The 16,859-nt window shown below is 40.7% G+C and overlaps 1 protein-coding gene across 5 annotated transcripts in view; it reads left to right on the top strand.

Annotated features, from left to right (window-relative positions):
* Adam7 (ADAM metallopeptidase domain 7) overlaps nucleotides 1-16,859 on the top strand; it is a 47,459-nt gene that overhangs the window by 17,842 nt on the left and 12,758 nt on the right. For all 5 annotated transcript variants that reach the window (XM_047548832.1, XM_047548830.1, XM_047548828.1 and 2 more), the window contains exons 9-16: nucleotides 2,473-2,642; nucleotides 5,142-5,226; nucleotides 7,021-7,151; nucleotides 8,667-8,841; nucleotides 10,142-10,231; nucleotides 11,269-11,464; nucleotides 12,180-12,282; nucleotides 13,200-13,386. In XM_047548832.1, coding sequence (XP_047404788.1) covers nucleotides 2,473-2,642; nucleotides 5,142-5,226; nucleotides 7,021-7,151; nucleotides 8,667-8,841; nucleotides 10,142-10,231; nucleotides 11,269-11,464; nucleotides 12,180-12,282; nucleotides 13,200-13,386 — 1,137 coding nt within the window. The remainder of the gene's footprint in view (nucleotides 1-2,472; nucleotides 2,643-5,141; nucleotides 5,227-7,020; nucleotides 7,152-8,666; nucleotides 8,842-10,141; nucleotides 10,232-11,268; nucleotides 11,465-12,179; nucleotides 12,283-13,199; nucleotides 13,387-16,859) is intronic.

Here is a 16,859-nt window from a genome sequence, read left to right as displayed (position 1 = left end):
ATCAGAAGACAGAAATCCCTGGGGCCATCTTAAAACTCCACCAACCCCAATCCTCTTTTCCACTAGAGCCTTCACATGTTCCTAGTGATAAATTTAAATTCTTATCAGTTTCAACACATAGGTCGCCTATGAGTCCAGTGCTGTCAACTCTGCTCTTGAACAGCAGGCTGTATTTCCCTGCCCTTTGGTGTGTTCCTCCACGTTCCATTAGATAGTGAGCGTTATGTAAATGTTGGTAAAAATAAGGAAACCGTCTTTACCTGTACACAACACACTTCTTTACTAGGCCCTTAGCTGTTAAATGGAACTCATCTTGTTAGAAATGGAGCTGCTGGAAGTTGTTTGTCTGTCTTCTTGTCCCCGCTCAACGTGGTGCCTTCCTTGGTGCCAGAACCCAGATCTCCCTTCGCACTTCTGTCTCATCTTAGTGGTGATCTGTTGATCACTACTTGGTGCTGCTAGCCTGGTGTGGGGCTCAGAGCATCCTCTTATCCTGCCCTGTCCTCAGCCTCAGGGAAGCCCTGTGCAAGTGTCCCTAGTTGGATGGTTCTAATGTCCACTCTCCTCTTCGTGGATGGGAGACCTCAGCTGGGCTCAGGACAATTCCTGCCTCACCTCCAAGGGCAGAAGGATTTTCTATTTACCCTTTCTTCCATTACATTGACCTTCATCTTGAGTTCTAGGAGTTAAAAATATGTTCATTGTAGTAAGCATAAACATGAAACTATTGCCAAATTCTTACTAAAGTTTTACATTTTAGATTTGAGGCAGGGGGTCACATAGTGCATTATGTTACAAAGCAATGACTCCTAAAAGCCCTTAAGCCTTCCCACCATATCACTTTTTCTTTTTTTTTAGGGATGCATAGCAGGGATTAAACCCAGGGGCAATTAACCACTGAGTCACATCCCCATCCCTTTTTATTTTTTATTTTGAGACAGGGTCTTGCAAGTTTCTTAGGAACTCACTAAGTTATTGAGGCTGGTTTTGACTTGGGATCCTCCTGCCTCAGCCTCCTGGAGCCACTAGGATTATAGGTGTGGGCACCACTACGCCCAGCTTCCATTATATCACTTCTGACCAGTCCTTCATCCTCCACGGAGTTCACAATCACATTATTTCATAGGATCTCTCTCATTTCATCTTTCCTCATGTCTTCACCTCTTTTATCTCAGAAGTTCCAAAGTTCTTTCTATACTGTGAAGAGTAATTCAACTTTCTACAACTTTCCAAAAGTTTTCAGACCCATGTGAGCATTCAAGCAAGTAAACAAGGCTTTTGTTGTATAGGTAATGTTCTCACTCAACAGAATGAGCTCTAGAATGAAGAATAATTTCCATCTGCTCTTGCCGCCAGTTTTATGAACTTTAAGCCCTCCTGTGAATGGAGACCCATCCACAAAGCTCAGGTTAGAAGATGTTGCCTTTGCAGGACCCAGCTCACCACACTCTTCCCACTGTAGGATCAAGATCAAGAGGAAAAATTGGGAATCACCAGCACCCAGTGTCAATTCTGAGGTCATGACTAGATGTCTAACCTCATGTGAGTTAAAAGAAACCTTGTTCTCAGGGTTATTATGGAAACATGTGAAATTCAGTGTATTCATATCCTACAGGTTAAGAAAAGTAGTAAATTATGCAGTCATTGTCATAGCCATGATATGGCTCTGAAGTGTCTTAATAACTAGTGACCTTCTCCAGGAACACTGCACCGGTGACCTTTCCATTGCTGTTTTTCATTCTCTGTGACTAGCTCATCTTTCATTTGCTCCTCAACTGCTACTTTGAACTGGCTCTTATGGAATATCAGGCTGATAGGATGCATATTTGTTTGTCTGAAAATCTTCATGTTTGTCTCACTGTGTCATTTTTTCTCTCTGCCATAAAGCATCTGTCAGTCAGGTGTGTCCACGAAGCAGTTTGGAAAAGGGGTGAGAGAGTCAGGGACGGTGACCATTTCTGCCTGCTTTGAGCAATCCCCAGTTTTGTCGGACAAAAAGAGGTAGTTGTAAAAAGCAAGCAGACTTGGCCAAGTTTCTGAATACAAATACCAACATTCTAACCTGTGCTGAGCCAATCCTGGGCCTGAAGTAGAGAAAGAAACAGAGTGCTCATACTGCCCTGTTCCACTTGTCCTGAATGCACGTTCTCAGGAGTTGTATGACCTCAGCACTTTAATGAACTCTTCTAGGCACATTTTGAGAACGGCGCCTATGAAGCTTATGATAGTTCAAGGAAAATCAGACCTTACTGATCAAGATTCTTTGTTGAGAATGGAAGTTTACCCAATATCTTGGCCAATAAAATATGCATTCTGCTTCAATATGTCAATTTGTAAAGTAAGAGTTGTGTTATTTTCTTAGGTACCTTACAAGTCTACATTGCTATTTTTTTAAGTATAAAGGAATACAGTAATGATGGAGGATCCTTGTAGCCACTTGAATTTGTGAAAAATGATTTCTTCTTTGAACAGATTTATAAAACCTTGAATATTCATGTAACATTGGTGGGCATTGAAATATGGACAGCTGGAGACAACATAGAAATAGATTCAAACATAGAAACTACCTTAATGCGTTTTTCTGCTTGGCAAGAAACAAACCTTAAAAAAAGGAGGAATTTTGATCATGTTCTGTTACTAAGGTATGTGACTACTCTATTTTCCTGCACACCTCAGGTAGATCATTTAAAAAACAAAACAAAACAAGCGAACTACAAAGAAATCTTTTAAATTAATTGACTTTGGGCAATCTGAAGGGAACATGTCATTTTTTGCTGCACAGAAAAGTTCTAAGCAGGCTGTTTAATAACCCTTCTTTTTAATATTGATTAAGACTAGAAAGAGAAAATTTGTTATATTCCTGGGCAGAGTTGAAAATATCATCAGTGCTTTGAGAATCCGTGTATGTTATTTACAAAAGTCCAGTACCATCTCCCTCCACCCTCTCTTGCTATGCCATCCCAGTATTACACCAAAACCTGCCCTTCTGGAAAAGTGTCTTTGGACACTTCTCATCAAAGGTTAGGCACCCAGCCAGTGGCCATTCTGCAAGACCATCTTCTGCACTGTATAAATTGACGGACTAATAATCTGATAAGTTAATTCAGTCACAGCTTCAATATTCCTAAGTAAATGTTTGCATTTCTCTCGACTACTCAATCACAAATTCCCTTTAAGACAGGGCCTCAGTTGGTCATTACTATTATTCAAAATACCTTGTACAATACTTATCCCAGAGGAAAATGATAAAAAGTTTGTGGAACTGAACTTAATGTAGCCTTATGTTTAGCATAGTATTGATATATTAAGAAATATTAAATTGTGAGAAAAATGATTTGAAGTGATAGTGTCTTTCAGCTCCTACAGTTGCAGTATTAAAACAGGACCCATTTTACCTTACATTATCAAACTATAATGTCAGTATTTCTCTAAGGGTCTGCAAACAGCCTGCCAATCTTCTTTCTGGTGTTATTCAGCTTTTAGCTTTCAGACTAAACCAGAAACACAAAGCTTCCAAAGCCTACAAGGGAAGGGTTAGGTCTAGTTCTTCCATAGATTGATGGTTGTGAACCAGACTTCCAAGGTAATATCACATTTGGTGTTCATACGTGGATAACCCATAGCATATGCCTCTGCGGGTATAGCTGTATCTGGCTTGGGCTTAGATATTCATACACTATTTTGCCCTTAAATTGTAAAGAATGAAGAATAGTAAAATATCTCCATAAACTTCATGGTGGGCAAGAGTAGTCCCTTAGCTCCCTGTTTGTACATGTATTTAAAAATACTTAATGAATAAGTCCAGAAACACTCAACTGGGAATAAGTGAGTGAACTTTGACTTTCACAGAATTTCATGTTTCTCCAGTAGCTTCTCACAACAAAAGGAAGTGTGCAGAAAGTGGATAGGGTGGATTTAACATGGAACTTAGCATGTTGGGTTTCTTATGTGTCTTCCCTTCTACCTTCACATAGACTTAGCAGTGGCCAGACAACCTATATGGCATTGTCACAGTGTCATTTGTTCTCAAGGATCATGAAAGAGGTCAGTCTCCAGATGGTCCTTCCCTGGTGCTTTATCTCCATTCATGGAATTCTCCCAAGATCTCCAGAGTTCAGGAAGGCCAGAATTCTAAGGTCCTCCAAGATGCACAAATACTGATCCTTGACATGGAGGTGCAGAGCATTGCACTAGTACAGAAAGAAACTGTGCATCTACTTGATCAAGAAAAATGAAAGCCACAGGGTCACCTCACCTGGCCATGTTTCTTGTGTTTGGATCCCATCATATTCTAGGTGTTGTCCTCTAGCACAAGTTTGCACTTTTTAAACTGGTCCCACTCCAAAAGTACTTCCTGAATGAAACTGTGTTGGAATTCATATAATACACACATCTGACATTGTCTTCCTAGGCAATACAGGAATAGACCTCTTTTTATATGAAAACTCTTCTCAATGTTTGATTATATCCACCGAATCCTCTCTGAGTTTCTTGGTCGATTGAAGGTTTAAGGTCTCTCAGTCATAGTTAATTGCATGAATTTGCCACATTTCATTTCTGTTCATGAACAGTTTTAAATTTAATTCATTAATTTATTATTTGTAATTTAAGTAGTTTTGTCCAGAACTAATGCAGGGTAGACTAGAGTCAAGAAAGACTTTGACCTTTGTTTTGTCTCTTTTTTATAGAAAATAACCTATTTCTTATAATAATTTCAACTTAAAATTGGCTTTTTTGGTGTCTTTTTTTTTTTTTTTTTGTACTGGGGATTGAACTCAGGGGCACTCAACCACTGAGCCACATCCCCTATTTTGTATTTAATTTAGAGACAGGGTTTCACTGAGTTGCTTAGTGCCTCACTTTTGCTGAGGTTGGCTTCAAACTCACAATCCTCATGCTTTGGCCTCTGGAGCCACTGGGATTACAGGCATGGGCCACTGTGCCAGACTTTCAGTGCCTCTTATATACCATGTGCTTCAAATGAGCTCAGTATCAACTAAGATCATCCTCAGTTCTAGAACTCCAGAAGTAACAGGGCTTTTCATGTGCAAAGGCCCGAAGATTGTGTTGGTTCACTATAATTTGCTTTTTGTGTTAATTATGAATTTAGATTGAAGAGTGTATTTGCCTTTCATTTGCAGTGGGAAATGGCTCTACACACATGCGCAAGGGATTTCTTATCCAGAGGGTATGTGCCAGCCCTATTACTCCTCCAGCATTGTGAAGGTGGGCTGTGTTTTAAATATGTTATGTTACCTAACCAAAATGTTCAGATTAAATTCTGCAGTGTTCTATGTCCCCTTGAAAGAGACCAAGTGTGCAATTTGTCATATATTCCCACCAAGACATGTCATGATGAGAATTGTACTTCCTTTATTAAATGAGAAAAGAAATGTTTTATTAAAAGAAAAAACTATCAATGAATAATGAAAGTAAACCAGTGGAGTTCAGAACACAAAGTAGCATCATGTACAGATTAACGTAAGGTGATTAGTAAAGCTCATTGGTGTGTTAGATACAGTTATCTGCAAGGACAGGAAATGATTTAGCACGTGAGAATAGTTGATCCTGCTACACACCAGGAGGGCATGTGCCATGTAATGCCATACCAAGACAGCCTCCGTTCACGTTCAGCAGGCACTAGACCTGTGAACTGTGTTTCCCTTGCTCATCTGATCTTTTCCCAAGTATCAAAGCTTCTAGTCAGTGCTGTCTGCATGATTTTTTCCAAGAGATTATCACAAGCATGAAGTTTTGTGTTTCTTTTCCTGTGTGGCTTTACTTCCCTGCTACTGTGTCCAGTTTGGTCTTCAGACCTAAAACTTGGAAGCTAGTACTTATTAAAAAGGGTCCATTTATTTATTTAATTAAGAACTACATAGTTAATTGTGATGCCTGTAGATTTGCCATTGGTATTTTAGTGACACAAGTTTTATATAATACTCTGATAGAGAATGTTAGTCTTTCCATTATAATTTTATAAATCCAGGAATATTTCAAAATCCATATGAATAAAATGAGCACATTAAAGGAGTTCCATTAGTTTTGTTATAAATGGACATTCTATCTCTCTTTGGAAGTTATTTTTTTTCACTAACATAGGGATTATAACGTGAAAGAGCTATGAGCCGCAGTAACAGCCGTTCTGCCATGGAGTCTATTATAATCTCTGACCTTCAGGTTTTTCTTGTGACGAAGTCTCTGTCTGCAATATTACATAGCATTATTGTGCAATGAAAGACTATAAAGTGAAAACAAGAACAGCACGTGTTTTTATTTGTATCTTTTGAACATCTAGTATAGAGCATGATCAATAACCTTCAGTTCATTGTATAGGACATTTGTCTGAGTCCATTCAGGTTGCAGTAGCAAAACCCCATAAACAAGGTGGCTAATAAACAAGAGAAATATATTGCCCACATTTCTGGAAGCAGAGACACCCAAGATCAAGGCACCAGCAGATATGGTATCTGGTGAGGGTCTGCTTTCTGTCCCAGAGTTGGCACTTTCTCTCTGAGTTGTCACATGGTGGAAAGGCAAGAGAACTCTCTTTAACCTCTTTTTTAGGCACACTGATCCCATTCCTGAGGGATGTATGCCCACGACCCAGTCACCTCCAACCATTTGGGTGAGGTCTTCCAAATATGGATTTTGAAGGGACACAAGCATTTAGACCGTAGTAATATTAGTTAATAGTTTTTAGCTATTTGTAAGAATAAGTGTATGTAAATCCATCGGTGAACATGCCGCACACACACACACACACACACACACACACATTAAAACAGAATTTCAAAATTTAAAAGCTAGATACTTAAAAAGTCATATTACCAACTTCTTTTTATATAATTAAAGAAACTGAGGCAGAGAGGAGGGAGGTGATTAAGTCCAAGACCCCTCAAAGAGGTGCTAGTTAACTAGAGGCTAGAAATCAGGTTTTCTAAGCACTGCTTCAAAGTGCTATGTACTGTACAACGTGCTTTCCTTTGGAAATTTCCATGAACATTTCTTTCCCATCAGGATCTCTTGCCTGACATAAACACAGTTGCCAGCAGGATCGCGCATCAGCTGGGGCATAATCTTGGACTGCAGCATGACGAGTTCCCATGTACCTGTTCTTTGGGAAAATGTGTGATGGATACTGGTGGAAGGTGAGGCTCAAATGAGACAGAGAACACATTTCAATATTTTGAGAGTAGTTTTGTGGTTAATTCCATCCTTTTAGGAATATACTCCTTTTCGGTGTAATTTTCTGGAAGATCTATTTCAAAACCATGCATAGTGAGGAATTTCTCTTTTGGAGCTCAATCTTATCAGCGGGGACTCTTTCTAGTGACACAGCAAAAGAAATTTTAAAACTAATAGAGTTGCAGATTGCAAACATACACACGGTGGTCAACTAGTACCCATCTCTGCCAAGGTCCTTAGGGAGAAATGGAGTTCCACACACCTTGCTTTGACTTCTCTGCTAAAAACTCTGCAACCTTCACATCTTTACCCAGGTGTCATTCTCAGCAAAGACTTTCCTGGCCAAGTGCTTCAACTTCCAGTCCTTCTCTATCACACAAACATCCTGGCATTTTCACCCTCTTCCTTATTGTTCTGTTTTGTTTTCTCCTTGGTACTTATCACTGTCTAAGATTTTCTACCCTTTGCATATTTAGCTCACTTACTAGGTTACTCTTCCATCAAAATACAAACTCTGTGAAGTCAGAGGTTTTGACGGGTTTGGTCACTATTAAATTATCTTTTCTAGAGAAGTCCCAGACACAGGTTAGGAACTCCATAAGTAGTCATGGAATGACGGCCCAGCATTCCCTCATTATTCTGTGAATCACTTTGTGGTCAGGTTCTAGAACTCCTTCATGGCAGGCATAGTAATGCATGGCGCACAATAAAAAAGCATTAAAATGAGCAGCCATCCCATGCATTCGTTAAATGACGTGAAGTAGCTAAAGCATCCAAACCCAGTGACTGGCATGGTGTAAGAATTCAGCGACTGAGCCTCTAATTTTACATCATCAGCTAGACACGGAGCAACATTTGCGAGTCCTACCTTCCCCATCTAATGCGATCAAGATTCTAGAAGTCCTTCTATGTTTAATCATTGTGTCAATATTAATGTCAAGGGAGTCAGACCAAAGGAAGATAGAAGGGAGGTGAATTTCAGTTTTAAAAGGAGTGTATTAGACTCCAAAGGATGCGTATAATATTTTTAAATAGTTGGTTTCAACAAGTATTTATAGAGCACTACTCTGCACCAGGCTCTGTGTTAATTAGAGGTTATTTTTTTTTTAATGAACATGATATAGCCTTGAGAAGTTTGTAATCTTACAAGATGGTAAACATGGATTTACAGTTATAAGATCATTTCAAGGACACATTAGAGGTAATATAGGAACATCATGAGCAGACCACCAGTCCAAAAGGTGGGCTTCAGGTAGGATTTGCTGCAGGTAAAATATAGCCAGGTACTTTCTTGAAATAGCGTGTATTAGCAATGTTTCAAGAAGGCATTTCTGATAATAATGATCCAAATTCCTGCTTTGCTCTCAAACTTAACATTTATGTGTATTTGTTCTAAATTCTTCATAAAACTTCCCCAGCTGCTGTACCATGATGCATTGATATGATAAATCTTTATTTTTACCCTGTCCTGTCTCCAGCATTCCTGCACTAAAATTCAGTAAATGCAACCAGAACCAATACCAGCAATTCCTGAAGGATCATAATCCAACATGCATGCTCAATATCCCGTTTCCTGACAAGTCAAGTAATTTCCCATTTTGTGGAAACAAGAAGGTGGATGAGGGAGAAGAGTGTGATTGTGGCCCTATTCAGGTAATTTGCAAATGATGATGACTTTAAATTATCAAGTTCATGCTCAGCTAGAATCTGGACAGGGGTGTATCATATCATATCATCTTCCTTGTCGAGCTTTGGAAACTGTGCCTTTTCTGCTTCTCATTTGGATACAAGATGTTGGGACAGCCTCATTTCAGGTCTTCTTGGTAGATCATGCATTGTGTCTAATGGTCTTGCCAGAGTACACAGCATCACATCTGCCTGCTTTATGAATCAATTGGCTCATGGGTGAGAAGGACCTATAGGTATCATCGGGTCTGACCTCGGCGTGCACAGTAGACTATAATGTTCTCCAAGATCTCGCAAAGTCAATTGGGTTTTACTCAGGGTCTTAGGAGGTTTGCCTGCATCACAGCTGAACAGCTCCCCTTATTAGGACACTTTCTTAATAAAGCAGAAACTTCCAAACCTTTCACGTATTTATTTCAGCCTCGGTCTTTGGAGTATTTAGAAAAAGCCTTAAGAGCAAATTTTAAAGTCATTTTTAATGTGCTTTTCCCCAAGATAGAAACTATTTTCTTCAGAAGTACATCAAATAAAAGTGTGTCCTAGACAACCTACTACTCAAAATAATGAGTGTTTATAAACCACTAGCGGTGTTGTTCAGGTCTGGAGTCTGCTTTAGCAGGTCTGCAGTGGGCTGAACTCTGCAAACTTGCTTGGTTGCAAGCTTCGGCCGATGCACTGTTTTGAAGACAGACTTCATAGTGTCTATGCACCAAGGAAAGCAGTCAACAGTCTCCTTAATCAGAGTGGAGACAGCGACCTGTCCAGAGACAACTAGTAATCTTCAGATGTCTCATGTTAAATGTGAAGAAGTTCTTAATTTTGGAGACCGATCCTCTTGCCCATGCACGTTCTTTGGAATGGGTCTTCAACTTCACCCTACACGTGAAATACCACACTTGCTCAGATGCAGACAATTTCCTTTGCAGTTGGTTTGATCCAGCAGGGCCCAGGTGATTATCCTGCTGTTATTGTGTAGTGATGTGTTTAAAAAAAAAAAAAGTCAACAGAAATACTTGGCATCTTGAACAAAAGGTAAGATCAGATCTTCAGAAATTGTATTATCTCATATCAAACTCTAGCATGAGGCAGTGACGGGACCCTTCAGAGAAGGGGAGTCACTGAGAGAATGGCAAGTCACAGACTTGGGGCTCTGCCCTGCAGTGAGAGTTCATGAGCCAAGAGAGTTCACATGACCAAGGATCCTCCATCTTTCCCGTGCACGGTCACACAGGAACCAGCCTCTAACACTTCATTTGGTTTTTGCCAGGAGTGCACTAACCCTTGCTGTGACGCACATAAATGTGTGCTGAAGCCGGGATTTACGTGTGCAGAAGGACTGTGCTGTGAATCTTGTCAGGTAAAATCCTGTGCGGGAGATGGTATTTCTGTTTTCACTTTCCGTCTACCTAGGACCCAAGAGCTCTCCAGCCATGCATGACCATCCATCACTGACTTGCAGACTGGGCCTTGCTGAGAGCCCGCAGGGCCCATGCAGGGGCTCAGACTGGTGAGCAGTGTGGAGTGCTAGGGTCTGGGGAATGGAGAAGCGAGTAAGCAGAAACTGGTGTTTTAGGAGTGAAGTCTGCCGGGGTCCAGCCCTAGCAGCGGATCCACCGCGCTGACGCCTCCCATCCACCCAGGACCCCCAACCACTGCGAGGGCTGGACCCCGGCAGAAATCGCCTGACCAACACTCTTCTTACTCTTCTTTCATCATTTTCCACCTTGTTAACCTCAGGAGGAAGATTTGTATCCCAACAGCAGTGGGCTAAAAAGGGAAAGGATTATGCAGGGATTGGAAAGCAATAGTGGCTAGGTTGGAAAAAGTCTTAGAGAAGACGACCAGAAATCCAAATGGCTCTGCCCAAGGATTTTATTGACACTTTTTTCACTCCATTGGATCGTGAAATCACAATGAAAAGAAAATTGTCTTTTGCACCTGCAAGTCGCTTTCAGAATCAGCACAAATAAATGCAGATTGAATGGCTGAATGAGAATCCACGAGGTGCGACTGTCCTCCAGCTGGGAGAACCAGCCTGTTCTTCCAATGCATATGCAGGGGTCTGATTTCTTGGGGATGGAGATTCTTTATTATAGGCGGCAGTTCCCTGTCATGTGGGCAGAGCGGTGGTAGGCTAGAGCAAGAGAGGAAGAAACGACAAGATAAATGAGAACACCTGCCGGTTTCTGCATTTTATGTCCATTCTGAGTCTACCCAAGGGGATTCTAACATCAGATTTCAAAATCACTATGTTGGGATGCCTAAAATTACATAAAAGTCAAGGCATTTATAAATTACAATAATGCTCTGTAGGATGAAGAGGGAAGTTACATCTTTCCACCCTGAAAGGCATTTGTACATGTCAGAGATTCAGTCTCTGTTCTTTTTCAACAGATGAAAAAGGCGGGATCCACCTGTAGACCGGCAAGAGATGAGTGTGATTATCCTGAAGTATGTACTGGCCACTCACCCGAGTGTCCTAGGGACCAATTCCAGGCCAATGGCTTTCCTTGCAAGAATGCCGAAGGCTACTGCTTCATGGGGAAATGTCCCACTCACAATGACCAGTGCTCAGAAATCTTCAGTAACGGTGAGAGGCGGTCACAGTGAAGACTGAAAAGAGAATAGCCTGCCCCTCCCTGTCACTGTCCTGGAAGACTTGGGGGCACTACTGGAGATAATATCTGATAGCAACAGTTAAATGAAAGGGGGACGGACCTGGACCCATCAGCGATGCTTCGTTAAGCAGCGGAGGGGCGCGTTTTCAGAAGGGGTCTGATTTTTATAGAGTTAAGTGAGACTTAATCATCACCGCAGAATGTGTTGGCTGAGCAGTCAGGGAAATAGTGGCAGAAGGGAATTGTGCAGGTTCAGAGTCCATTGCTACTGGAAAACATGCAAGTCCAGAGCCCATTTATTTCCTTCTCTCCCTGGGACCTATGGTTCTCCTTTTCTCCCTGGGGGTTGTTTTTCCATATTCTTCAATATTGCCTAACATCTCTTTAGCCTTTACCTCCATTATTAGTCGACCTTACCTCCAGTATTGACTGATTAGCTCAGGATTGAGCTGGTACATGCTCGTCACTTTTTGTCTCTTGCTTGTCCTTCCTAGAATATTCTCCTGACTCAGTAGAACAGTTTTTGAATGTTTTATTTATTTCATCCTCCTGCACCACTACACGATAGGACGTGATATTGAAAGTACGGTTGCATTAGAAAATAAGGTTTTATGATTCACACTATTGGTCCCTTTGTTATTGTACTTTTATCATATTTTACTTTTATCATATTACTTTGCACCCCAGGAGCAAAAGAGAGCCACGATATCTGCTACAAGATGAATAAGAAAGGAAATAAATTTGGTTACTGCAAAAACAAGGAGAACAAATTTGTTCCCTGTAAAGAGAAGTAAGTGTCCTGTGGGGGTGGACAGAAGTGTTCTATAGACATTAGGAAAGCTGCTGTTCTGACAGCTGGTAACCTCCTTTGCCCAGAGATGAGGAAGAGAGGGGATGAGGACAGCGTGCCCACCCCTGCTGATGTTGGCTGGGATTCGCATACTGCATCTATTGCTGACAGTCCTGGAATATAAAGAGGAAAGATCGATGGGGGTGGGGGTGGGGTGCTGAGTTAAGATGCTTAGGGAAGAAAGGAAGCAAAATAATGCTGCCCCCAAAAGGAAAGGGGGCAAACTGGAGGAGAGAGGCCATAGAGCAAGAAAGGGGATGAGGGTAGGGGTGGGGGAGGAAGGAAGTGAAGCCATAAAAAGGAAGAAGTTGATATTAGGAGAGTGGGAAAATTTGCAAGTGAGCTCTGAAGGGCAGAAGCAAAGTGTGAGCTTGGCCATACTTTCAGGTTTGTCAGCTGACGTTCTGTAGGACTTTTGACGTGCCAAACAAATAAACAAAAAAGCAACCAACCAAGCCAGGATTTGGACTGAAAACAATACCACAAAAGCAGATGGCCAGGTTCAACTTGCTCCTGAGTATAGGAGGTGAAAGATCCTCAAAAGTCAACATGAGTTCAAGTTGACAGAAGAATATTTCCTATTCGCCATTTGAATCAGCATGACTTTAAGGTGTAAACTTGAACTGCCCTTGACTTCTGAGGATCACGGAGGAATTTTTTAAATGCTTTATTACACATGGTATCTACTCATTTCAGTTCCCAGGGTCAGGGCTTACCTGTCTAATGGTTTCCTCAGCTTGTCTTGGCCCCTTTGCCCTGCTAATGAGCCTGCAGTGATTGGGCCCCTTGGCTGACAGCCTACTCTCTAAAGGTCTGTTTTTGCTCCTAAGTCTGAGAATGCCCTCCCTTCCCTTCAGAGATGTCAGATGTGGAAAGATATACTGTACCGGGGGACAGAAGTCATCTCTTCGCGGAGAAGAAAAGACCTATTACATGAAGAGTACAAAGCAGAACACCACTGTCAAATGCAAAACCATCTTTTTACAACACAGTTCTGAGGATATTGGCCTGGTGCATACAGGAACAAAATGTGGAGATGGAATGGTAAGATTTCAACCCTGAATTTATGAAGGCATCTTTGATTAACTGCTCAAAAACATCACTGGATCCTGTAATTGATTCCAGAGGGCCTTATATATGGGAAAGCAACTCATTTTTATTATTGAGTAACAGAATAGCAAAAATAATACAGTAATACTCTTTTATTTAATTTTAGTTATACTAAATGGGGTGTCATTGAATATGCTTAATGGGTAGACATCTAATGAAGTTAAACTTTAGATTTTCTAATTAATGTGACCATAAAGAGCATACTTTCACTTACTTTATTTGTTCAACCACGCTGACTGTCAAGCACAGATTGTCAGTAACTGTGCTGGACACAGATGGCTTAAAGATGAGTGTATGTGAAAATTTCATACATTCACTTACACAGAGCAGTACAATTTAACAAAAGTGCTTCTCTTCCCTAGCATTGTGATCAGTATGTATTTGGAATCTGAAAAGAAGTATCTGGCTGATTGTAGAATACATATAGCATCTTGAATTTCAGCTTTGGCTTGATGAACATTTTTAAATTTTTTTCATTTGTTCTTTTTAGTTACACAGGACAGTAGAATGTATTTTAACATATCATACATACATGCTGTATAACTTCCCTTTCTTGTGGTTGTACATGATGTGGAGTTTCACTGGTCATGTATCCATATATGAACATGGGAAAGTTATGTCCGATTCATTCTACTGTCTTTTCCTATTACCATCCTCTCTCCCGTCCCTTCATTTCCCTTTGTCTAATCCAATGAACTTCTATTCTTCCCTGTTCCTGCCTTATTTGTGCATTAGCATCCGTGTATCAGAGGGAACATTTGACTTTTGGTTTTGGAGGGGATTGGCTTATTTCACTTAGCATGATAGTCTCTAGTTCCATCCATTTACTGTCAAATGCCTTAATTTCATTTTTCTTTACGGCTGAGTAATATTCTATTGTGGATATAGACCACATTTTCTTTATCCATTCATTTGTTGAAGGACAACTAGGTTGGAATGAACATTTTTAACTCAGAGAAAATGGGGCATTTTATTTATTTATGATGTATGTATTTATTTCCCACCTTTGACATTATTTTGAACTGATAATAATAGTACATGTCTGTTGGATGCAACATCATATTTTGATTCATTTGTGCAACATGTGATAAGCAAACGTGAGTAGTTAGTGTATCTGTCACCTCAAGTTTCATTTCTTTGTGTTGGGAACATTCAAAATCCTTTTTCTATTTTGAAACATACACTAAATAGATGTGAACTGTGGTCACCTTACCGTATCTTAGAACTCGAGGGCTTATTCCTCTGGCTTATTCCTCCTAACTGTAAGTTTGTATCCATCAGCCAAACTCTTCCTGCCCTCTCCTCTTCCCAACCTCTCCAGCTCTGGTAACCACAATTCTCCTCATTACTTTCATGAGTAACATTTTTAGCATGCTATCAACATTTTTTAGCTTCCACGGATGAGGGAGAACATGCAGGATTTAATCTCTTTCTCTACCTGGCCTATTTCATTTAATATAATATCTCCCAGTTAATCCATGTTACCACAAATGACAGGATTTCATTCTTTCTTATGACCAAGTAATATTCCATTGTGTATACATGAAACATTTTCTTTATCCCTTTATCTGTTGATGGACACTTAGGTCGATTCCATATCTTGGTGTGGTGCAGGGGCTGTGAACCAGGAAACAGATTCCGGGTTCAGCAGGTCCAAGAAGATGCAAGACGTAGTTAGCATAGTAGACATGCTTTATTCAGTGGTGACCCACAACCTCCGGCCTCCAACCTCAGTCTCAGCCCCTAGTCAGTTCCATTTTAGTCCCCATTAGCCCATTTATCCCTGGAGTCTTTTCTATAGGCCCCTTTTATATGCAGGCCAAACCAAGAAGGCACACTGCCACAGGTTACCTAAGGGGGCACATGCTCACAAGGTAATGTTGATGACCTTGATTCTGTAGGCTCAGTCAGTGTTTCTGGCCTTGACAAACCATCCTGCAGCTTGTTCTCAGGCCTGGCTACATACAAAAAAGCATAACATAGCTCACCGGCAGGCTCAGCAAGGAAGCCTAACTCAAGCCATTTGGGACCTGCCCTAACACTTGGCTATTATAAATGGTTCTGCAGTAAACGTGGGAATGCAGAGAAGCCTTTATGAAGAAATGCCTACCTAATGTGCAAAGGCAAAAGTGTACAGCATATTCAGATGATCGATAATTTCAACATGGCTTGAGCTTGAGGTGCAATGGCCAAAGAAATAGCTGAACAAATTGAGACCAAATGGGAAAGGGTTTCTCATACCAAGGTGAAAAATGCTATAAACCATCTGTGCTCTGAGCAATAGCCAACTCATCCAGAATATGTGGAAAGCATAGAATACTTTTTAAAAAATCAACTATTTGAAATTAAACAGGGCCTCTCTAGGACCTGCCGCCTGTCCCTCTAGACACTATTACCCACAAATGCTACAGTGGTATTTGTAAAAAGTGAAAGAGAAGTAAAAATTGGACAGCAACAATGCAGGATGGAAAGAAAGAGAGCCCAAAAACGTAATGATTTATCGGTGACTGACATTTCAAGTCCATATATTTTCGCTATACTGTTTCTTGCTAATGTGATCTAATGAATATCAAAATGGTGAAAATTAAGATATGTGTATCCACCAAAAGCCTGAAAACATAAGGACATTCAACAAGATAAAGTATATAAGCAGCATCAGGTCAAAGAAAATGTCAATTTTCAGTTCACTTTGAATATGGAAAATCAGCTCAGATATAAAGCAAAGATCTGGCATCCCTTCCATCAAGAGCAGCAGGGACTGAAGACTGGGACATCTTGATTCTGCAAGTGCATTGTGTCCATGCCACCAAAGTCCCTGTTCCTTCATGAGAAGCTGGGGACTGATCACCAGTCCTGCTCCTACCCGTTCTTCACCAACTCAGATTCGCTGCCTAGCAAACACCAGCCTATGGTGGCATCACAGTGACAGCAAAGAGCTTTTCCTTTGGTTGTTTTCATTGGAGTACAGTCTTTAAGCATAATGATCTTCAAATGCAGGGAAAAAAAAAAAAAACTTTTGCATTCTCTTTGTATTTATTTTTACTAGGTGATTTTTATTTGCTCCTGGAAGACAGGGCAAACATCTCAATGCTCCCAAGTTCTTTTCCTTCATTATACGACGGTACCAGTAGCATAGAAAAGGAGACAAAAAGAAGAGAGAAGAGAGAGCACGGAAGAATGGAGAAAAAAGAAAAGGAGGGGAGAGGAGCAGAGGGGAGGGAAGGAGGGACCTAATTAGTCCTTTCTCTGGCACAGAAGAGTTGCTGAGAAACTGTCTTCCTGGTTGTCTCCTTATTAGACATATGGAAATGACAACATCAAAATAACACAGATCTCAGCATCTTGAGCTGAGCTTGAGAACTTAAGAAAGCTCTGCGTGGGTTTTAAAGCACTCAGTCCACATGCTT

This window comes from Sciurus carolinensis, chromosome 4 (assembly GCF_902686445.1).
Source record: "Sciurus carolinensis chromosome 4, mSciCar1.2, whole genome shotgun sequence".
In the NCBI taxonomy this organism is placed as follows: Eukaryota; Metazoa; Chordata; class Mammalia; order Rodentia; family Sciuridae; genus Sciurus; species Sciurus carolinensis.
The sequence above is the reverse complement of the archived record's forward strand: the minus strand, read 5'-3'. Positions and strand labels throughout refer to the sequence as shown.